At 50.2% G+C, this 24,389-nt stretch overlaps 1 protein-coding gene across 1 annotated transcript in view; it reads left to right on the plus strand.

Moving 5' to 3' along the window:
- LOC119463931 (fibroblast growth factor 17-like) overlaps nt 1–24,389 on the plus strand; it is a 97,851-nt gene that overhangs the window by 19,026 nt on the left and 54,436 nt on the right. Inside the window, exon 2 of the mRNA XM_037724755.2 lies at nt 23,017–23,062. Coding sequence (XP_037580683.1) covers nt 23,017–23,062 — 46 coding nt within the window. The remainder of the gene's footprint in view (nt 1–23,016; nt 23,063–24,389) is intronic.

The following is a 24,389-nucleotide window of genomic DNA, read 5'->3' on the forward strand; positions in this document are numbered from 1 at the left end:
CTGCGAGAATTGCGAACTTGCGTTGGTCGTAAGTGGTATTAGGAGATACGAGTGTACGCTATCAGCTGGAGGGGTTGGGCTGAGCTGCTCTTCAAGAGCGTCTCTTCGTGCAAACTTCAGGCCTCGCACCTACATATGTCTTTTTCATCGTTCTTTTATTTTTTTACTTTTTTATTTTTTTTCTTTTGAAAACCATAAGGTTTTCTTCCGGCTAACTATTGCCGTCTAACCACGCCTTAAAATTACGTCACGTGATGACAAGACGGGGCACGTGACGCCCGCAGTGTGCTGGCCGGAGAACCAAGCTTATACTCGTATATACGCAAGGCGACCTTGGCTGGCGGCTCGCGCTTGACGTGTGCTTGTCACACGAAAAAAAAAAGAAGCGAACAGCCATTGGAGCTGGTCGCTCCAATGGCTGCCTTCCCCACCTCAATTCTTTTTTTTTTTTTTTTTATTCGCCTGAGGCAGATAGCACAATACGATATCCCTTGAGCTGGGCTCATAGAGGCGGACATTATCTGCATAATACATCGAAAACCATGCATGATTCACAAATGAATAAATTTTGTCTACTTAAGTGTGTGTGTGTTTTTTTCTTGCGGCAGATATTGTAATTTACGAATTGTAACCGGCGAGATTGAACGGCATGACGTTCAGGTGCCGGCCGTCAGCGAAGCAGTGACGCCTGCTGTAAAGCAGACGAAAAAAATTGCGATGAAGACACGCTGTTCTTGACTTTCTGCTCTGGTTAGCCGAGATTGGTGCTCTGCAGTAAAGAATGAACGCGCCTACCCCCTTCCGTGTCCTCCGAAACTCACCCACATTCCATTTTAATTAAAAACGCCACTTTTGTTCACGCTTCCTTTCGTTATTCCTGTCTGTGCTGCCGTTTGGGTACGCTGTTCACAATACTATTTCTCGCTGAAACGCGCTTATGCGGCGTCTTGGAATCTGCAGCTGGCGTCAACTAATAAGCCGATGAATTTACGAGCCTTTGGTCGTACTTCTGATTACGAACGTTTCATTGCGGAGCGCGTCGATTCCAATCACCGCAGAGGAAAGCGACCTCGGTGGCTGAAGTAGCGGAAGCCGATGTGTGTCCATGCACTGGCCGAACAATTCGCCGTGTGTTTTGTAGTGGTGAAAAAAAAAAACAAATTCAAAAAGTTATCGCAAGAAATAAGGCCAGAGAGGAAAGGACGCTGGTATAAGAGGCATAAGACGTCTCGGACGCCAACCATCTGCAATTTCGCACGAATCGCGACGGATCGTGGTGTTGATATGCGGTTTCAATGTATAACTGACTGTTTCAGTGCCAACAGTTGTGTGAATACGACACCCGGTTAGTTTAGCCCAGCTCGGGCTTGCACACGCAGTGCTGCAAGATTTAACTGAGTGCTCTGAACACATGCGCCCTTCATATAGTTGCCTGCTGCTTCGTCTGACCGCGGGACTTATCAGTTTAACTTGACGTCGTCCTCATCTCGCGTTCGTAGTGCGTCACCGTGTAAAGCGGGATAGAAGTGTTGTGAATCGGATGCCCTGATGGTGTATAGTTTCGATTTTTGCTAGATGAAGTAGAGCAGCAGTTGCCTGCTGAAAATTTGTTGTCAGTCGGCAACGCCATATCGTCGCATTAAAATTTATTTATTTATTTTGTATATTGAAGCTAGAAAAGTTTTCTTTCTTGCCTCGTCGACTATTAGCTATACGATAACGGCATCAATAATCAATCGGATAGCGCGCAGGAGATGTTACATTCGCAGACGTTTCAACCTGTCGGACTTTTTTTTTTCTTTCTTTCTTTCCTTGTTACCCACCGCCACTGACACAGGAAGGATTGCCGGAGAAAGTTGTGCAGTTAAAGAGAGAGAGGAGTTATTTGAAAGAAGGCAGAGAGGTCGGCCAGAGCTAGCGCGCTATAGCCAGCTCTCTCTGCATGGAGGGGGGGAGCTTAAAATTCCCATAATGCCTAAATAGGAGGTGCAAGCGGACTTAGCGAGTTTGCGGCTTGCTTGCCGATAGCACCCGGCATACGCGCAGCGCTTAGTTCACAGCCGCCACGGCACACGGGTAAGGTGGTGCGGACCCGCGGGTATACGGCGCACGGATCGAGTGCGCGGGTCTCGCGTTTCGCGCAGGAAGATGCGCGTGCAGGAAGCGCTCATTCATACCTTTCCAACTGGACTCGACCCTATGTGTGAAAATGTACCGGGGCCCCGCGCTTCTTGGAAGCCCACTGCTGCCCCATCTGGCTGCGTGGAAAGGCCGCCGCCACTCGCTCGGCCCTTAACGCGCTTCAATTCTCACCTTTCCGCTTCTGTTTTTTTCGGTCGGTGTCATTTTCTTTTTCCCCGTGCCCGCAAAATGAGTAGGCTGCGTATAATACTGCAGATCAGTTCAGCCACCTCTACTTAGAGTTCCCCGTAAACGGCTCTGGTCGCCGATAAGCGCCGCCAGGCAGCACAATTACTGATACGGCCATTTGTCTACGGTGGGGAGGGGGGGGGGGGGGGGGGGGGGCCGAGAGGTGTTTTCCCTCTAGCGTAGGCGCCTTCGCGAGAGGCGTTGGCTGCAGCCGTCCGCCAGTAGGCCTTCCCCACAACCACGCTTCACGCACCTCCAGGGGCCCACACGCTTTCCAGAGGAAGCGCTGCAGCCTTCGTTGCGAGTAACGCGATAGGTCTCTCTCTCTCTCTTCCATTTACTTCTTTCTTTCTCTCTCAAAATTGTCTCGCAGCTTTAATAGGGCATGACGCTACGGCGATAATTTTGCTGTCGTCACACTTTGGGCTCGCCCGAGGGCAAGGCGGGAACTCTGCACCTGCCGTAATATCGCTGTATACGCGCGCCGGCGTGATCTATATATATCTAGAGATATATATACTAACAGCAAAACATCAACAGCAGCCGTCACGACTGAGGAGGAATGTTCACCGGCAGTGCGTGCACGTGCGAAGCTGTTCAAGTTTGATTACTGCGCGCGCGGTTCCCTCTTTCAAAGCGCGCCAATCATTTTACTCTGCTTGAACGCGTATACACGGAGGAATGACAGCCTGTATATACGTTTCCTAGATATAAGCGTGAGACTGTCGCCCTATAATTGAACCCTGGAATTTCTGTGCATTGTCATCGGCAGCATCCCGAGAGGTAAAGCGCTCTGCAGTAATAAAAGAGACGCATTGCATTTTAGTACAGTCACGGCTGACCAGTCGCTTAAATTATTGTTCTTCTGTCAGGTATGTACACCCGGCGGCAAAATAAGCCGGGACATGAAGTCTGAGAAAAAGCTGAATATATCCGCAGCCTCACAATGTAGCCTGGTATTTGCATTTTGGGCTTCGACTAGAATATGCTAGCAATATTGTCGTATACAGTTTTACTTGCTACTGCTACAGGCTACGAAGATATTCAGCTTTTTCTCAGACTTCATGTCCCGGCTTATTTTGTCGCCGGGTGTACATTCAACGCTGCTTATGCGGTCGAGTGTTACCTGGTGTGTTTTTCTCAGCTTACCCTATTAGATTTTCAGCTCACCCTATTAGAACGTGCAGGCGTAGATTCCTACGCCTTCACGCGTTCTACGCGTTAAAGTGTCGAACTCGTTCCCTCTTGCCAGTATACTTTGTCGCTACATTCCCATCACTTGTGGTTTCTGTCTTTTCGGTCCTTGACTCGGACCTCCGTGACTTTGCCCTTTTCCCGGGTATGATCGTCTGAATTGTTATTTATATGTTTATTTATTAATTTATTTTACTGCAAGCAACAGTTACCAGTTTGGAATAAGCCGGCGGTGTTACTTCGCTCGTCATCTCTGGCTCAACACCATATATATATATATATACATCCGGCTACTGCGCCACATAACTATGTGGAATGCCAGTGTACACTATATAATATACTATTGGAAATTCTGGAAGGCAATAATCTCGAAAGTAGTAGTAGTAGTCGCCATTTTCTCTGTATCGTCCGCACGGCGCCTTAGAAAAAAAATTCGTAAATGTAAAAAACATGTACGAATAGATTTTATTTAGTCGCAAACATTTTTACGTAGTATGTAAATTGATCCCCCCCCCCCCTTTTTTTTTTTTTTTTTTTTTCATCGCTTTTGCTATCGTCTCCCCCTACTTTTTACTTCCCTATGGCCCCTTCACTTCTGCTGGCCGTCGTTCAGGTGTCAGCCGCTCTATATAGGCAGCTACGATGCACCCAGCGAGATATTTCCTTTCTTCCGCCTCTGTATTGCCGAATAAATAACCACCCATTGCTTAATTATTGTTATATTATTTCTACTGGACGAGTGCAAATAGGGCGTGGCTATAACATGCTAAAATATGCCGAGAAAGTGCCGAACCAACTTATATCAGAAAAGAAAGCGTTTCTTGCTGTATCTTTTTCCGGGGCGAGGTATTTTTTTCTTTATAACGTTTGTTTTGTGAGTTCTCTCGCAAATATTACTTGTACAAGCACCGTGCAGGCTTGTTCCGCTCACATTGCTTACGTTTGTCAGGTAGGTTCCTAGTCTAATCGCAGGTTGACGTTATTCCGGCCTTCACTGTCGCTTGCGGACGTACGTGACAGGCGTCTCTTTTACGACGTCATCACAAGGTTAGGCTGTAGGCTGCCAGCTGTAAGCATGCGGGACATTTTCCCAAAGCTTTTGAGCGCATACGGTTGATGTATGTCAATGTGACATTTCCCGCGCTATTTTCTAATACGAAAAGCTTTAACAAAGCTATATCTCATGGCACCTTCTCTGTAACTTTTATTTTTTATTGTTCAATATTTTGTCTTTGCATTCAATTTTGTTTTCGGCAAATGAGAGGAAATAGTATGTATACATTATGCGCTCGCTGTTAATAGCCTTAATTTCCAAGCGCCGTAATAACGCCTCGCTCTCTGTTCGTTTCGTTTTATGGTGCAACACGTAAAGGGGACAACGCTCCATGCAGGCAAAGGCAGGATGTCAGAGGGTTATTTAGGCTGCCGCGTTTGTTTTTCGAGATGACTGTGTGGCTGCCGCCGCACACACCTGGACGAGACACTCAACAAGAGGCCCTCTTTCGTTCAGTTTCGCACTGTTTACAGCCGCGTAGCCCCTTTTAGTGATGTCACCTCTGGATAAGAATGACCCGAGAGTGACTCGAAGCGCGAGCGAATTTCGGAGAAAGGCAAAGATGGAGGCACAGGAAGGAAAAAAAGAAAAAAAAAACTTGAGTACTATCGCCGTGAGGCGATGACCACACACGCCGTCAGACGGTGCTCTACTCCTTCGATGGCTCATTAAACGGGGCAGTCTTCGCTCGGCAAGGTTGGGGGCGCCAGGTTTATATTCTTCCGTCGCGTCCAGGATATACCTTCCGAACTTTGCCAGCTACCGTTTTTGCCAGCCGCAGTTTTTCTTTTTTGCTTCCGCGTTCGCCGTTGGTCCTCCTGCGGCGCGGCCTCTTCGGGCGCTTTTAACTGCCGCACTCAAAAGAAGCGCGCTATCTGGCGCTGTGACCGGACCATCTCAATAAAGCGCGGCTTCCCCGCGGCGCTCGTTACTCCCGGGAGGCCTTCGCTCGAGCGCCGCTTGCTTTGGGGACGCCCGCGGAAGGCTTTTTCCCCCCCCACATTGCATTCGCTCGCCGCGCGCAAAGTGGCCACGCGCGGCGCGCTCCTGTTCATGAGCGGATGAAACAGGTTCATGTATGCAAGACTGAGGACACGCCGCCGTATCGTCGAGAACAAGAAGCCACGCCAGACTTGTTTCCGCGTATGTGCCCGCCGCATATATAGCCTGCCGAGAAAACAACTTCCGTTGTTTTCGTTTCACGACTCGCGCTGCCACGGCGTCCGTTGATTATCCAGTCCGAAATGCTAGAGATTCCGTGGAAACGAAAGCAATCTGTTACCGTTGCGCGCGGGCTAGTTCAAACGCGGCGCCGGTCCGGCGTCGCTGTTGGCCCTGGCACCATCGCAGAGCGAGCGTGCAGTCGTCATCCTCAGGTGAGCGCGACGACGCCGGATGCCGTCAGAGAAAAAGCGGTCGCACCGCAGCGGCGGTGGGTGGCGAAGACGAGCGTGGGAGGGGAGGGTCGAAAAGCCCCGAGGACAGCGGGCAAGGGCGCATTGTCGCAGTCGAAGAAAAGCCCGCTCTTCCGAAATGGTGGCGGGGGGAGTGAAGCGACAGCCAAGTGTTTGCCAGAATAGGAACAATGTCGGCGACTGGTGTGCAGCGCCGCCCCGAGCCGTGTAACGAGGCGCGGCAGACGAGGAGGCAGCCTCGGGGACCCCGGCTCAGGAACCTGCCTCGAGCCGGCATGCCTATAAATTCCTGCGGCGGACACTTCAAGGACAGGTGCGGGAGAGGCCGGGCGAGGGCGTACTACGGGCCAATAAAGATGTCTTGGGCCTCCTTTTTGCCGTCTTTATGCCCCAGCGGAGAATGCCAGGCCGAGAACCTCGAGGAACCGCGTGCGTGAAACGAGTTTCTTCCCCGGACGACGGCCAGACTCTGGGGCGACGGGAGCAGCTCCGAACCGGAAGCCCAGGCTCCGCGGACCGGCGGCGGCGGTCGCGCCGCTCTCTGATCTGGTGCCGCGCTCGGACCGCGACCCAGCGTTTCGGCCAAGAGATCGGAGCCATATTTTTTGCTTCTTCGCTGTCCTTCTTTGCTTCGTTGGCTTTTTCGCCTCACGTATGAAGGCTCGGGCAAATGAGGCAACGTTCTCTCGACGGGACGCATCTGCGGTTAAAACCGAATTGTGAGAGGCCACCAAGAGGAACGTAGATGATAGAGCAGCGCAACCGTTTTCCCCGTTAAACAAGTAGGCTGCAGAGAACTTCATGTCTCTCAGGGGACTTGCGCAACCGTCAGAAAGGGCGCTGAGTACGAAACGAACACGCCATTATAACTTCTTTTGCGGGCTCCTGCCGTCTGCGTGGAAGAGTTGCCGTGCAACGGAACAGCAAAAGAACTTTGCCGACCTCTCCACAGCGTCGAAGGCAATAAATATATGCGATCCAAGCGCTTCACTTTCTTCGAGTCCATGCTCGAGGCGTTCCGGGCAACTTCTCCACTCGGCTCTTCTTCATCGTGCTCGCTCGTAGACACGTGCCGGAGGTGAACGTCTATTGATTTGTCAATCAAGGGGGCTGAGATTATCCCCCCCCCCCCCTCTTCTTTTTTTATTTCGTTCTCCGGTCTGGGCACAGCATTCGCCAGATGCAGCAGGGGGCGTTGGCGGAGCGCGACTGCTCCAGATGTGTATAATGTCCTCATCACGCCCCGCGGATGGCGCCCGCAGGGGACGAAATTTCGTCGAGTTCCGTGCATGTATAATGCATGTGACCCAAGAGAAGAGAAAGTAACACACAGAGGAGGAGACGTCCCGGAACGTGTGCGCCGAATGTGTGTGTGAGCACGCGCGCGCGCGCGCGCGAACCTCCGAAACGTCTGCGTTCGAGCGTGCCGATTATACTTCCAAATCAGGAGCGCTAAGCGATGGTTTTGGTGGAGGCCCCTCCGATCAGTGCTAAAAGGGCTTCATGTTTCTGTCTAGACCGACAAGCGATCGGGTGTGCGCGACAACGAGCGGCTGTGGAGTCGGCGGCTGCCAGCAAACCCTGCCCGAAAGTCATTTTCGCAACTGTTTCTCCGCTTCCACCGCGTATGCAAGGAAGAAAAAAAGAACATCGTGTTTCCTCTCCTGAATTCCCGTTACGCGAGCACGCTTTTATGGACGCGGGGTTGCTGAGACGTCCGGCACCGCATACTAAGTGCGGTACACTTTCACCTGCCAGATGGAGCGCGCCCTCCCACCTGACTCGGCACCCTGCCTCCTCTCTTTTTTTTTTTTTCTCCCCCCCCCCCCCCCCCCCCCCCGATGTTGGAGAGCGTGGCAGTGCGGCCTATGAGTGTGTTTGCGCTCTGCCACGGTTGCGGTGACTTGCTGGCACGCGTCCGAGGCTGAGCTTTGCACGTCGACGCGGGTATTGTAAATCTCGCTGACGCCCCGCGCGCTGATATCTGCTCTTTCGAGGTATAATTCAAATCGAACGAAAGCTGGATAGGGCGCGAACTTATATACTGTACAAATGGCAGCACCGCGAGACTATGTACTCTACACGCGCGTGTGAGTTGGGTGTGGCGTGGGTCCTCTGTGCAAGCGACCTCCCTGGGAAGGGCGCTATTTCCAGAGAGTGCCAGACACAAAATGGATTCCGGCAATTTACACAGGCACGATGGTTAAACTAAACCACAGTTAAGACCTTTCGCGGTGCACGAAAATTCTGACCATTACAAAGCGCCAAATACATATATAACCACAGAGAGTTTCCTTGTAACTGAGCGTATACTGCGCTCCGAGGCAACTTTGGTTCAGCTCGTGCAAAGAAGCGTGGAAAAACGCAGTAAGCAGCAACCGCCTAGTAGCGACCTTGTGGTTTTCGCATGGGTAATTTGCAGTCAACACTTCTCAAATGAGAACGCGTGTAGGCCCGGCAACTTATTGAACGTGCAGTGTCCTGCGAGCCACTAATGTATACTGTTCTAAAGCGATGGATATACCGACTAGTGAAAGCAATAAACAAAAACCACTAAACATCGCGTTTTCGGTAACTTTATTATTATTATTATTATTTTGCTATAATGAACAGCTGTGTATTTCACGTCCCGTTTCAGCTATAGCATGCATGCCTTTGGAATTTTACTGCGTGCTTCAGTATTGTTTGTCGCACTCAGCCACTCCAAGATTGTCGAAGTCTTGAAGGTCTACGAAGATCTGCGGCTTTCCCTGAAGAGTGCCTTGCAGTTTGCAGTAGTATTCTCGTACAGGACATAGGCGCTCGGCAGCTGCGAGATCGTCGCTGTGGCTCGCGGAAGTGGAGGCCTGCGCAGCGATCGAACTTTGGCGCGGGGACCGTCCTTCCCCGGGCCAGGACAGCGCCGCAGGGGCTGCCGAGCTCGCGTGCTGCCGGGGTCGCGCCGTTCCAACGCTCTTCGATAAGGGCAGCCGGCGCTTATCTCGGTCTACTTTCAACACTGCAAACGCCGATTGTCCGCGGCAGTCTCCAAGGGGCTCCCCGTAGCCAATCAATCGGTGCCTCACGCGGCCGGTGCTTCGTAGCGCGGCGCAAAACAGATTAACGCGGCCCAAGTGGTGGTGTGGAAAGAGGCGTTGACGCAAAAAGCTTCTTCAAAATTCGCGCAGGCATCAGTTTCGACCCTGACGTCGTGTCACCGCTGTGCGCGCGTGGGAGGCGCCGAGCGAACGCGCTCCTTGGCAGCGCTGCGGCCGCGCAGTGAGCCGCGTCTCGCACGGGAACGCGCGAGGCGGGCAAGGGACCGCGCGTTGCATCTCGCACGCGGGGCCCGACAGCCGACGCAAGTCACGCTGCCGTCGGAGCCACTCAGTGTGCCACGTGCAAAGGAAGGCCGCTCGGCGGCATCGCTTTTGTCGCGCTCTTCGAACCTCTCTCCCGAACGAGCGAGGCTGCGCTGCTGAACAGGCCCCTGGCCGTCGAAAAACGCTTCTTTCGTGCACCCACATTGGCCAAAGCAAACTGTCACGTGTCAACTCGTTCAGCGGCGTCGGAACGCAAATAAGTAAAAAAAAAAAAAAAAAAAAAAAAAAAAAAAACACACACAACAAAGTGTAACCTAAGACCCGTGGTGTCAACTATCCGGCCGGTGGCGACACGGGCGGCGTTCTTCGCCGTCTTCGGTCGCCTTTCGTATCGCACGCAACCGCGCGGTGATTGGCCGCGGTTGTTTGGGCGACGCGGTCATTGCATCATAATGATCCGCATTCAACGAGTTTCAATGAATGCGGGTACCGGTGGGAATGTTGTGGCAGTTCTTTCATAATGCAAAGTAGAAAACCAACTGCAGCAACGGGAAATAAGTTACCGCACGCCGAGAGTGCCTCTTGTATGTTTTCGTTCCCCCCTCCTTTCCCCTGTATCTTTTTTTACGTTAACGTCGTTCCCCCTGAAATACGCCTATGCCTCGGTGCCCATTTGTACTTGACTCAGCAGTCAACTGCAAATGAGTGCTAATGGGGCCCTGCTCTCGGCGCAACAGAACTCCAGAAAGCAGTCGCACGTGTATTACGTCTGCATTTGCGCCTTTGTGTGTCTTTCTGTCGACGATCACGTTTTCCAATCAGTGTTTCTTGGCTGCAAGTCGCACCCGCTGTGAAGCACCAGTGACCTCGGTGAGCAAGTATAATCATCACGAATAATAGCAGCTTCTATGAAGAGCTTTTCGTCATTAGTGTTAAGAAAAGGCTTTATCTTGATGCCAACTCAGATGCCACTTATTTGTACTTGTAAAGCGCAGAAATGCTTTTATGCGATAACCCCTGGACCGATTTGAATAAATGTTGTTGCATTTTAGAGCGAAAGATAAATTCTAATGACTTAGCGAGCAGAATTTTCATTTAAGGCGTGGATATTGTTTACAAAATATTCCCAAAATTGGTAAGTTTTAAAAAAAACTTGAAGTTTAGAAATTCGTAACTGTGCACCAAGAACGCATATCGCAGTTCTGTAAAATGCATCCATTAGAACACCTAAAGAACACAAATTGGACATATGAATTTGCGCAGTACATTAAATTGTTACAATGTTTACGAAGGTTTTGCAGGAGTCCTACTCGCACATTAGTGGCATATACATCAGAGCGGTATATATCAAGTTTGTCCGCTTTAGATGTATTATTAAGTGCAGTTTATATAAATGTAATATCGTTTTTCATTGCTAAGTCACAGAGTTGTAAACTTTACAGTTCTTTTTCCGGGATTTGATAATTTTCATATTTTTTATTAAAAAATCGACAAATAAAAGTTTGCTCATCAAGTTCGGTGCAGTGCATGGTTGCCGAGAAAAACAATTTCTTCGTTCCCTTGTATTTAGATAGGATCCCCCGAGCTGAACCTTTCTTTTATGAGTGAAATTTCATTTATACTAATATCTGAAAAAAATACACTTGAATGATTGTAACAGCCAGCTTCTTAACAATTCTGAAACATACCGCAATCGTTGTATGGCAGTACACTTACAATGAGCATTGATTTCCATCGAAGTGCGTTTGCAAAGTCTTCCAAGGCAGTTTTTCTTTTTGAAATGAGGTAAGCTATAATGAGACTACAGGTTGACGCCATATTATTTCAGAATGTGCTGTATGGTAAAGGGGAGAAACGGATACTGGTTGCACTCGGACAACATAAATTGCGAACCTTAGCACAACTGACTAATGATATTTGCACGACCGATGATCGCTTGATTGGATGCGCAGGCAACTGGTTCGATGACATCGATCGGCTCACCGCGGCGGACTCATTTGATGCGACCTGGGGACATTTAGAGGAACACGAAGACTAAACGCAAGCTTTTAATGTTAACACTGGAAGTGCTTCAGCTTTATTCCAGTGCGTTTGCATATTTATACATAATTCGGCTGCGTCTACCGGAGACAAAATTGTTGAGAAGTCTTAGTGAAAATTCTTACAACATCCAATTTAGTCAAACCCCTACCCACGCCTCCCTCCCTTTTTAATTTTTTTTTTCATACTTCTCGGACGTGCTTCCGCCCACCCATGCGGCTTATTATTATTATTATTATTATTATTATTATTATTATTATTATTATTATTATTATTATTATTATTATTATTATTATTATTATTACTATTTATTTGGTTTTTACACATATGCACGCGAGGACACGAAGGAAATAGGGAGGGCGCCAGCTGACAACTGCCACCGAGAGGGGCACAACGCCTGCCTACTCTTTCAGGAGGAGAGAATAGAGGAACTGAAAATAGGGAGGGAAGAAAAATGGGAATAAAGAAATGGACGGAGACACAAAAAGAACAAAACAGAAATAATGCTAAGCGATGCTAGGCTCACAGCAGTCAGCCGTATGATCTATCGCCTAGCGCGCAGGTCATCGCCTATGCCCCTTTAATTCGCGCTTTACCTTCTTCGCACTTCCTCCCTGGTTGCGCCTTCTTCGCCGCCCAGCAACAACTCTGCTTCTTGCTACACGGCACATGTTTCTGCGCCGTGGTCGATCTTCAGGTGGCGGCCAGTGTGCGCGCCATCCTCGGGCGGGGGAGGAGACGCTATAATCCGCGGCGGCGCGACATCTTGTTCGCGTATTCGCAGCCGGCTGGCATTCGCTCGGCGACAAGGGGGGATTTGGTGTTGTTGGCCGCTCCGTGCACATGTCTCCTGTCGCGCGGGACATTTGACAGGCGAGGCATGCCCTTGGCTAATGGGTGCCGAGTATCGCAGCGCCGGCCGCGCCGAGCCCACACATCGAGCAGAGGCGCTCCTCTCGCGGAACGCTTCCGCACAGTGGCCTATAGTAGTGCGCGCAAGTGAAAGCGTAAGTAGTGGTAGTTGTATAGTGGCGGCGGCAGCCAGGCGCTACGCAGGCTACACTAAGCGGTCGCCCGTTGTGAAAGCTCGCACGGTTCTCTTGGTCGCCCCTGGGATTCCCTCACGGAAAGGCTCCCGCGGCCTTAACCCGTCGCCGTATCTGTGGCTGCTAGTTGCGCTGGCGAAGCTGGCCTTTGACCTGCGCCGCCGCACCGAGATCATGCAGCCAGTCTCGCTCGCGGCGCCGATGCTCTTTCTTTCCTTTATTATATTTTTTTTCATTCCGGCGTGGGCACGAGCTACTTTCTATGCGCGACTGGGATGCATCATCGCGCGCCGCTCACTGGTGTGTGCGTGTGTGTGTGTGTGTGTGTGTGTGTGCGCGCGCGCGCTACCGCGCCCAAGAAACAGTGACTGGGGACCTCGTTTTTCTTCCTGCGCACCCCCGCTCGGTTGGGCGCTTCCCGGGAGAGTGATGCGACCGCGCTCGCTTATCGCCGTCGCCTCTTCGTTTTCTCTCATTCACCGCGCCTCCTACCGCTACTTCCGGAGTTCATTGTTTTTATTTCTCAATAATTTTGTTCCTCCCCCCCCCCCCCCCCACCCCCCTCCTCTTCGAGGCTTACGTAAGCAGTGGTCCGCCGCTCCTGGTGCGTCAGATGTGCGCGCCGAAAGAGTCACACCGAAACCCGCCGAATAATCTTCCCGTCAGATTGGTGGTGGCGGCGGCGGCCGCCGCCGCTCCGCCGGCGTCGATGACGTAAACCGTCTGAAGACTGGCCCGCGTGCTCTTGAAATGGGTGGGCGGAGTTGGCGTCGCCGGTCGTGGGGCCCTGCCGTGCGCTGCTCGTCCATCGGCGTGCTGGTGTGCGTGGTGCCCGATAAGAGAGGGAACCCTGGCCCGCGCTGGGAACAGCCGCCAGGTTGTCGCCGTCGCCAGCCAACCGCAAAAAGCACGGTCCGGTTGTCGTCGGTCGGCCCTTCGTAAACCAGCTGCGCGTACACTTGCTCGGCAAAAAAAAAGTGGCGCCTCGTCCTGCCCTGCGTTGGTGCAAGTCCTTCCTGCCGCTTTCCCGCAATAATCGCTGCTGGCTTCGCCACGTAATGCCACTCGTGAGGCACCAGCCGAAGGTGCTCGTCCCACTCCACCTCTCGATACCGCAAGCGCGAAGGCCTTGCTAAGTGGAGCCGCGATGCGTTTGCCCGCTCATGACCGCGGCGTCCTCGGTGTCTCAGAAAGCCAGTATGGGGCCGTGAGAAACGCCATAGTAACGAGCCCAGGCACTGCACACCCTCTTAGCAATACTGGATTAATTTTATAACACTTAGTCCCATAGAAGAACGAGTGGTCACACCTTTAAACTCAATTCCCGGCTTTTCTTTCTTTCTTTTTTCTTCATTCTAGCCAATAATGATTTGTTTCCATGCACAACACTTGCAGACGAGCACACACGCGAATACACTTGCACGTCGCTGGTAAGAATACCACGTCAAGAGAAAACACGCCGCGGCAGTGAATGTTTCAGACCCTTGCACAATACTGTCAAATAGGCACCGCTAAAAGACGTAAGTTACGCTCAATCGATTAGCATCTTGCAAGTTGTTATATACTGTTATAATGCTTATAAGATGTTATGCTTTTAAACAATGGCCGCAGAGTAGAATTCTTCCTGCTCATTTTATTCTCTCAGATATCGCAAATGCCACGCTCAGAATCGAACCCGCGACCTCGAGCTCAGCAGCGCAACGCCATTGGGCTGCCGCGACCAGTCCTGCTTGCAGCCTAGTGTTCTTATGTGGCCTGGTAGACGAAGTAGTTTCGGTCAAAGAGAGTGTGCTAAAGCGGGCTGTTTCTGGCGGTCTTGATTACCTGAAATGGTCCACAAAATGTATCATTGGAAGTCCCAATATTTTTTCATATAGGTCATAGTCCCCGGAATCCAAGTTGTCGTTCATGCTTTTTTATATGCCCCTTGCCGGTTCGCATTTAGTCTCGGTAACCTTCAGGTTGTCAAGAAGGCCCAGTTCCCTATCCGCTGTAAGTATCGGTGCAATCCCTGAAGCAGGCAAACTGCATCCCCTAGACCCTTTGTGCAGGAACGGTTATGTGATTCCTTACAGAAGCTTAGAGACGGCATTTCCTACCACCTGGCAAGTCCGGGAATATTTTTGTGTATGCTGCTTCGTGTCCTGTATGGTACGTTCGACAAGGCCATTAGTAGCCGGGTGATATGGCTAACAAAACTTGATTGTTATTTCATGATCTCCCGCCAACTTTGAAAGCCGTGTGCTGCGGAAAACAGGCCCATCATTGCACGCTAATGACTTTGTGCCTGTCTAAAACATTCAGCTTTCACAAGAGCAATGACGCTGGGCCCGACCATCCTTATTTATTCATATATATAGCCAGCAGGAAAGCTTGTGTTTTTCTGACGCCTCCCTTTTCTTTTCTTTAGCTCCACGGCGGAGACCTAAAAAAAAAAATAACGAATTCAAACGGAATCCTTCAACGTTCTAGGGTTATCATGACGTCCGTGGACTGCCTGAACTTTACCTCGTTCGTCTGGTACAGGTGTCACTTGCGCATATAGGTTCTGGTATCATCTTTCATCCCTGGCTATGTGAATTTCTTTAACATCTTGTACGTATACGCCAGAAACCGTCATGTCCGCATGGTTATTGGGTGTCCAGATATAAATTCTTCAGAGCCATTGTGGGTGAGATATCGGTTAGAATGCAACCAGGGTGATGGGAAATGACTAAGTCAGAATAGCAATGCCCCTACTAGTTGTCCCATGTCCAGATGAGTCAGCGCTTTGTTATCTATGAGAAGAAAAAAAATAGAATTCTTCGCTTTGTAGTTTGGCTAGCTTTCAAGAAAGCCAGCACTTTCTTTTCAGTTGTAGAGTAGTCGATTTCAGCAGGCTTTATTGTGTTAGTTGTTGTACCCGACTATGGGATGTTTCTGATGACTGCTCAAGGACGATTTCTGGTAGATAATATTACTAATCGCATAATATGACGCGTGCGTGTTCAGCACAAACGGAAGGTCTGGTAGACCCGCCGCCGTAGTTTAGTGACTTTGGCGTTACGCTGCTGAGCTCGAGGTCGCGGGTTCAATCACGGCCGCGGTGGCCGCATTTCGATGTGGGTGAAATACAAAAAAAAAAAAAAAAAAAAAAAAAAAAAAAAAAAAAAACGCTCGTGTATGTAGACTTAGGTGCACATTAGAGAAGACCTGGTAGTCAAAATTAATCCGGAGTCTCCCACTACAGCGTGCCTCATTAGCAGATCGCGGTTTTCTCACGTAACACCTCAGTAATTAATTAATTTTAGAAGTCTGGTATTTTCATGATTTGTACCGAATATATCATTCACACGAGTTTTACTGTAAGCACTCTCATACTCGTCATTTCTACTGGAACTGTGTTTATTTCTGCGCCAAACTTGTCAGCAGTGAATATGCTCCACGCTGCTGCCTGGCGCCCTTTCCTTTTATTCGATGCTTAGATTTGCACACAAGACGTCATTACTACACAAACATATGTTACCTGTTTGAGCTTGCGAATGTCCGCTTCTCGTTCTCACGTTTACGGGAGAACTTTCTACTCGACAGGGAACGCATTGAAACAAAGAACGCCTTTCGGCGGATTGCTCCCGTTCGCTCGATCGACTCCCGCCGGTGCAGTGCGGTCTTCCAGGAGGAGGCGAACGAGCGCAGCTACCTGTATTGCCTGAAGACATTCTTGGCACGGGTGCATGTGTTTGGGGAAAACAGTCGATAAGATAGAACATGCACTTGAAAAGAAACTTGGTGCTTCGGAGTCCTATACCTACTGCCCCGCAGATGCACTGCCCCATGCACGAGCTCCTTACCGGCACCCGCCTCTGCAATCAGTCGCCAACTGCGACGAGCTTTCGCATAAAAAAAGCGTTTGTTTCCGCCCAGGGACGACGCTTGTCGCTTTATCGTTGCGTATTGCCCTTCGGAGAAATTTCGAAGCATGACACGCGCGCATTTAATTTACGTCTTCGGCGCTTCTCTGTTCGCATGACAAAGGCCTTGTTAGGTATACGGTTAAATGGGGTCGAACGTGTGTACGAAAGTCGGACACGTTATCGCCTTCTTCTCTCAACTTATTTTTTCCGTTTGTTCTCCCAAGTGAGCATGCAGGCGTTGTGCCTTTTCCAGAGGTGGTTGTGAGCTTCTTTCCGTGTGTTTCACGTGTTTTTGTTTTACACGTAACAACAGGGACGATGACAACATGATGATGATGATCGTTGTTGCGAGGGGAGTTTCGATGGGGCGACGCATTCACACGTTGTTTGTATAGTGCGGCTGAAATGCTCTTAACTGTGTAGTATACTACGTCACTGTTATGCACTGCGGCTCTTTCCTCAGAACTTATGATCGAGATATGGAATCATAAGGCCGTTGTGATGGGGCGCGACAAGAATTTCGCTCACGTTTTGAGACACTTCGTGCTGACATTATGTTTCCCACATCTTCAGGCAATCGTATAACTACGCATGTTGAACTTCCTTGGTGCTGAAAGGACTATATACACCTTATAGCCGCGCAGTCAGGTTACGTGACGTATTTGTTTTCGCCATTGATTCCGACCTTTCCGTTCGCTCGCTGACCGCTGCGCTGCAAAAACATAACAGCCCTCGTCAGGACAAGCGAACGAATGGTGCATACGGTGTCGCCGACGGGAATGTCAGGCGACGAAAACCTTTCTTCGTATGGCGTATATTGTGCACGCCTCGCGCTCACTGCGTTCGGCGCACCTTCGGGCGGGTGCGCTGCCGGTGAACTTGGCGCCGCGCAACGTGCGAATGAAGGCCGCCGGAGCTTTGCAGCTGTGAGGCAAATAACAGCTCGCTGTACAAAGTCCGCTGCTTGTATCTGCGTGCGATAGCGCATCGCGGAGCTGGTAACCTTCTCCGCTGTCGGTGAGGGTGCGCTGTTGAGGAGAGGCAATCCCTTGCGTAACCACTTTTTGGAAAAGCCGAGCTGCGGCTTCTTGTCTTTTTGCGCTGCTCATCTATCGACAAAAATCATTTATGTACTGATGGGAACGCAACCACGTGAACTGCGTGTGACGCCCGCGCGTTGGCGATAAGAAGGCGCCAATCAGTGGCCGCGTGTTGCCCAGCCGCATTTCTTGAGTAAAAGTGGAGAGAGAATCATATTTTAATGAGTGGAGAGGCATCCCAAAACAACCCCGGAGGGCCACGATAGAAGCCGCAGTGGAGGGACGAACTTTGAACACTTGAGGTTCCTACACGTGTACTCAAAGCTCGGCATACTCGAGGGCTTTTTTGCATTCCAGCCGCACCGGAATGCGGACGCCATGGCCGGAAATGAAACCCGCGACCTCTTGCAAGCGACACACAGCTGTAGCGAAAATTAGTTAATCTGAATCTCTGAATCACCGAGGCGGTTAAAAAGATGTTAGTTCATAGTGTGTGTTTACATTCCCGTTATACTCGGTGGTACGAGAAGGACTTCTTTAATTTATTGTAGTTTTTTTTGTTAATATTAACATTTAACCCACCTTAACGAACGTGTGTTTACATTATGCGTGTCGCATAGCGCTCTAATAACGTAATGAGTATCAGATCGCCGTACTCGTTTTCGAGCGTTCCTTGTTGTTTGGCGATCAGTGCTGTGGACTCGCGATTATATCGGGACGCCATAAAGCGATAATTGCTCCAAGGCCTCTTGTGCGCCTTCCGGCTTTCTTTTTAGCCTTGCTAGAGGTTCATAACTCATACGCGTGGCGATGTGAGCGAGAGAAAGAATGCACAGAAAGGCAGGGAGGTTAACTAGAGGTGCTTCTGGTTAGCTATATACGCCGCGCGGAGGTAGTAGGGCGAAAATGTTTGAAAGAAAGAGAGGAAGTAAGACGGCGTGCACAATGCAGCGGTGTCAGGCAGCGTTCCCGAAGTCTGTTAATGTAGGCCTGTAGTCTTTAGGAACTTGAGCAGCGCAGACATTATGCTATTGTCTTCTGCACGAAGTGCCTTTTGAAGCACTGGCCTGGAACTTTGGTCTGATAGGGATATAGAAATTATGTTGATTCCGATGCACTTGTTTTAAACCTTCATGTGGCTTAGGTGTTAACACGAACGCGAATGGTGCGATGGCTATTTTTTGATGCGCTTGCGTTCAGCTCCTCTATATACGAGTTTGACATCTCTACTGCCCACTGAGCCTTTATCAACTCATAGGCATTTTTGTCGGTTGTCAGCTGCGTTTATATTTATTTTTGCATTTTTTTGTGTGTGTATGTTTGTTTTTATACTTCGTAGCAATGAACCGGTGGGCAGCCGGGGTATTTCCGCGCACCTCCATTGAGGGACCCCACAGGCTTCCGGGGCCGAGGAGCGAGCCCCGAGGCAAACAGCAATTCGGGTTCACCGCCGAGCGCATGCTTATCCTGGCTCGCGCTGTGAAGCCTATCTCGCGCACCTCTCTCGCTCGCCTCGCGATGTCTGGCGTCGCGGGAAAGTAGATCGCCCTTATCGCGGCATTCCTTAGCATTCCAATCTCGACTTGAAGAATGAGAAGGGCTTCCCAGGACAAAAAAAAAAAAAAAAAAACGAAAAGAACCTTGCCCGCCTCGCCGTCGATATTTGCGAATTCCGGCGAACAATGAGAGGAGCGCTACGCCATTAGGAATTGCGCTTGTGTACGACCGGCTTGCTGTGATTGCCTCGGCCGAGCCACTTTCGCGCAGTGACAACATTCCGGAAGAAACAGCCGGGTGGGTGAGGGGGTGTTGCAATGGCGGGTGGGCAAGGGACGGGTTATAAATAGCGCGCTAAGCTGGACGGCGCGATTGTTTGCGGACAGGGGTGGGCAGATGCAATTACGCCCGCTAAGAAGAGAATTAGTCGCGCCGATCGATCCTTCGGCCCTAAATTGGATCTACTCTGCTGACGGCTTCCGCAGCGTGTGATGGAAGAGTCAACCGTTCTTCTCCCGGCGGGAGCCACGAAGGGATTGCGTGCTGGCGTCGCCTTCCTCGGCGCGGTCACGTTGTGCAACGGCTGCGCTCTGTGGGAAAGCCCTTTTGCGCTTGGCCACGCGGCGCCGGTTCCCGAGCTCTTGCTGTTACTGAGCCGGCGCGCTTCCTCCAGGCGCGTGCCGTCGGCAACTTTTTGCCCGGGAGATGCCGGAATCCGTGCGACTGTGTTCGATCGCTTGGCGAAGTAACGAGGCGACGCTAAAGCTATGGCGGAAATCGCAGCAGCCTATCGAACTAGGCCCGCGGTGTCGCGAGCTTAACCACGAAACTTCGGTGCAGTGAACACCGCAATACGAATAATCGGCTTCTAACTTAAATTCGGATGTATTACGTGCCAAAAGCACGATCTAATTATGAGACACGCCGTAGTCTGGGACTCCGGATTATGTTTAACCACCTGGTATTCTTTAACGTGCACCCAATGCACGGTACACGAGCGTTTTGAAGACAACGTCTTCTTTGGTGACTTCAGGCGGGTAAGGCGTATTACGTGGGTATCTCTCTGTCTGGCCTCTTATTGGTCAAAAAACGGCCCTTTCGCACATCCAGAGCGTCGTATAGCGAGTCGCAAAAGAATACGAAAATGTAGGTCTCGACAAAACAAAAAAGCGAGAATTAGTGGCAGAGTATGTAAATTGATCGATACGAACGTAATTAGAGCCAATGTAGTAAAAAATTAACCACATTGAACCATAGACTGCACTATCTCCGGAATGGGCCCACCTGGCCTCCTGACTGACAAAAAAAAGGAAGAAATAAAAAAAAAAGAAAGAAGTCTTTTAACCAAAGTCGGCATGCAAAAAGACAGCGTTGAAGTACATGCGCGTTAGAAAAAAAAAACGAAAAAAAAAACGCGAATGCAGAAATTTGATGGCATCAATAATGAAAGAGAAGGTCCACAAAACAAATGTAAAGTCTGAGAATGGAAGGAAGAAAACAATGCAGAAATACCATGCAGCATTGCATCATCTCTAATGCCCCCTATTTCAGTGCATATAAATACGTCGACCGCGTCGACTTCGGTTGCCACGCCTTTCATTTGGCATTCCGATCTCATCGGAATGCGAGCGGGCTCGAACCCGCGACCTCGTGCTCAGCAGCGCAACGCCGAAGCCGCTGAGCTACCGCGGCGGCTGAGCAAGCGATTGTTCAAAGGAAAATGTACACGGAGAGCTGGTCGAGCCATATATCTCTCCGCAGAAGTCTAGCATTGCCTCCTTTCACTTCCGGAGAAGCCTAACCTGTGTTGTCCGCGCTGCATTTCTGGCACAATCCTACTAAGTTTTGGAAAGAGAGCGTCGGTCGAACAAGAACGACGGTTCAGTGTCACAAAAGTGTGGCTTTCCTGCTGCGCTCGCATGCATCGCAGCATCTTTGTCGACAACATTATCGGGAAGATTTTCGCTCGAAGATAGTTGTTCATAAGCGTGAGAGAATCCCACCTGCCAATACGAGGCTCTTAGTTTGGTTATCATGTGTGTCAAGGAAATAGAGTGTGCAGTGACGATAAACGGGTGCGTTTTCAAGAAAACATTAGGGGCACATGGACAGGATGTGTTGATAAGAGAATACATGTACGCTGGTTTTTCTCTTTCTTTGTCTTTTTTCTTTCTTTCTTTTTTTTTTCACATGCAAGTCACGTGCAATAGGCCGAAAAGTTTCAGTGTTCGTTGTCCCATAACTCAAATTTGTGCATGTCATCAAAACCCGACCGTGGCGGTCGTTCCCAGCTTTTCTTACGTGTACCTCTGTTTTTATGGTTGCCTTTGACTGCGTCTCGCGCTGCATTACGTTGGAGTGATCGGCCTTCATTCTGCGTTATGTTTTCTGCTTGAAAGCACAGTCGTACTTGGAAGCATGCAAAATTCATCCGCCTGTTGTTGTCGTCGTCGTCGTCGTCGTCGTCGTCTTCTGTTATGTGAGCTTCTTAATGAACGAAAAATTGCGGTACCTTGTGCTCTGCTTTCTAGTTTATAAACGTGACATATTCTAAACCTGCTGTTTAAGCTGTAATGTTGTGGTTTGCACGCGACAGATGGTAAAGATGGCTATAATATAGCTTGCGCTGCAGTTCAAACGATGAGAGGTGTTGCTCCGTCTCAGCCAATGTTGCTTTCCTATTTTCTTTTCCTTCACTCTGCCCGTATTTCTCGTTTCATATGTTTGGGGATGCCGTCACAAGGCAAGCGCCATCGCCCCGAGCCGCTGGTCGTAACTTCTCCAAATATGCGGCCGTGCCCAGGGAGGAGTGGTACGCCTGCGGCGTTTACGCGTAATTACCAACCACGCTTACGTACTATGGCGCATTGGTAATCATCAATCCGCATGCAAAGCTGTCTAAGCGAATGTGGTACTCCAAAGCGAAAACGCAACGGTCCGAAAGCATCAGAGGGCTGCATTCGCATTTGAATGATGCGTCGGTTTTCACCTTGGCTGCGCAGCGCCCTTCCGTATACACTTCAAAGAACACGGACGAGAGATGAGGTTTGACAAATATTCTGCCTCCATCAGCGATTCCGGCCACGTGAATAGCATGCTTCAAGGTATATAGCACCCTCTTTAGTTTTTCATCTTTACTTTTTTTTTTCATTCTTTCCGTTTTTTCTATGCAAACAAATTTCGCTGGCTCATGTCAGGGGGAATTATGTTTCGCGCCATTCAATCTCGCATTTGCACTTCATGCAGTCTATGCCGTTTCGCCTCGTGTTTAGTTTAGCAAACCGGGAGAGTGGTGTCGGGACACACCTTGACTGCTTTTTTTTTTTATGGTTTTCGTTTTTGCCTCTATACAAATACCTACGCATACATTGCCCAAAAAGTGAACGCAAACTGAGGCCGCGTACTTCTCACGAAACAAGTTGAATTTCTTATGTTTGCTTTGAATGTTTTTTTTTTTTTCCACCCATTTTTGTGAAGAAACGCTGCACCAGCATCTCTTCGAATGAATGCGGCATCGCAAGGCTCGCCGAGCTCTGGGCGAAGCGCTTAAGGCTTCTTCTTCTTTTTTTTTTTTTTTTTTTCTTTTCGCTGTTCAGCTAGCACTTTCTGTTAATTTTGTTCCGCCTCCCCTAAGCGCCTGCCGCAGTCAGAAGTTAATTTGCTCTCTCCTGCCTTTTTCTTCTTTTTCTCATTATGTCTGCCACAAGGCAGCGTTTTGCGGGGAGTGTGTTTTCAAGCGAGCGAGCGCACGGAGAGGCGGTCACCACGATTCGGCTCAACGAAAATCAGCGCGGCAGCGCTTGACCGCGCGGCGCTCTCTGGCGTGCAAATGATGCCGCGAGCGCTCGGCGAACGCGGTTGATTATATACGCGTTCCTTACTCGTACTGAATGTGACGCAATATTGGCAAGGCGAAAATGGAACAAGCGAGGTGTGTTCTGTGGCTGTTGGGGCAATTTATCACCGGTAAGGAAGCCAGGAGCTAACGTTTACGGATCCGGACAGCGTGTTTGGCATTCACGACGCGTATGGCGCCAACTCCTTGCAATTTCCATTCCCACAGCCTTTTATCCGTGTATGCGCAGGTATCGTTCGCTGTTGCGAAAATGTGTCCGTGTTTCTCTGTGATTACAGTGTTGTTTATCTTTTGTTTCTTCTTTTTCAGGTTCGTGGTACCGATCACTTTAACGCTGCTCGTCAGTCTTGTAATGGTAAGCGTAACCTATGTTGCCTGACTTCTGTGCTGTTGCCTTTTCTTCTGGTCCTTCACAATTTTTTTCTTCTTTTTTTTTTCTTTGTTTTTCTTTTTGCTTTTCTTCGGCTGGACTGGTGGGGTGTAGCGTTATCGGCGAGTGCTAATCAGCATTTCGCACCGCGACCGAGGAAGGCTGTGTGTTTTTCCGCCATAAAGCTAAGCAGGTCGCTGCCTAACACTAATTTCATGCCCTACGCAATCTCTGCACGCATGCATGGAAGTAAATAGCGCTTACATTACAATACATTGCGCTCGAACTCGAAACGCGGGCGCCCAGCGAGTTGGATGCGAGACGTTTGCTGAGGGGAAAATGTTGATGTCCAGTTAGCGGGTAAACACAGGGCAGACGGAAAGGGCGGCTGGGGGGGGGGGGGGGGGGGGGGTCGGGAGCCACCGCCATTGCGTACACGTCCCCCCCCCCCCCCCCCCTATAGGCATGTGGGACCCGGAAGGATCGATGCAATCACTGTGGATAGAGCTGTCGCTTTTTACAAATCGCACTTGCCTCACATACAGTGCTGCTGGCGGTGGCAGTATGCGTAACGGCTCTGTCAATGAGCAGGCCTTAGTGGGCTCGATGCTGCGGCCAGTCTGTGCTCAACAGAACTATATTCGTTTTGAGAGTCAACACGAGCGTATATGCAATACCTGGAAACATTGAAATGAGCACAGTGGAATGTACCACTACGACTGGACAGTCACGAAACGTTGTCATGACACTCATTCGTCGAGTTGAAGTGGTATTGACGCAGCAGGGACACCAGCTGGGCTACTTGACGCTGCACAGCTTCAGGTCAACAAGGCTCCTGAGGAACGTGCTCTGTATTACGTCTCTGTATTAATCGCACTCGTCGCTTTTTTTTTTTTCGCTTTTTTTTACCGGTTTTATTCATTCAGCACCGAGTAGACGCATTCTGGGTGGCGTTTTCGGGCCCGTAACAGCTTAATTTACTTGTCCTGGCGCCAGTGCTGCAGACAGTGCTTCTGGACCGCCCGCCCACGATATGTGGTGCCGAAATCTTCAAAGCCCCCGTTCTGCAGCCAGGTCGCCGTGGCGTGATGAGCAGGGGCACATCACTTCGGGCGGACGGAAAGAAGCGGTAATTGGTCCTGGTAAAGGGGCCACAGGCTCGCCTCTGTGCATACGTCCGAGCGCGGCGCTTTAACGGCGTCCTGGGCCTCCCGCGGTGAGCGCCGATGATGCAGAAAACCCGGAAAGGAGCCGGGGATTTCCCCGGCCGCTGTCAGAGATTTTGTCGGCCCGCATGCCTGCCTTTTCCATG

This window comes from Dermacentor silvarum, chromosome 1, assembly GCF_013339745.2.
Source record: "Dermacentor silvarum isolate Dsil-2018 chromosome 1, BIME_Dsil_1.4, whole genome shotgun sequence".
Lineage (NCBI taxonomy): Eukaryota > Metazoa > Arthropoda > Arachnida > Ixodida > Ixodidae > Dermacentor > Dermacentor silvarum.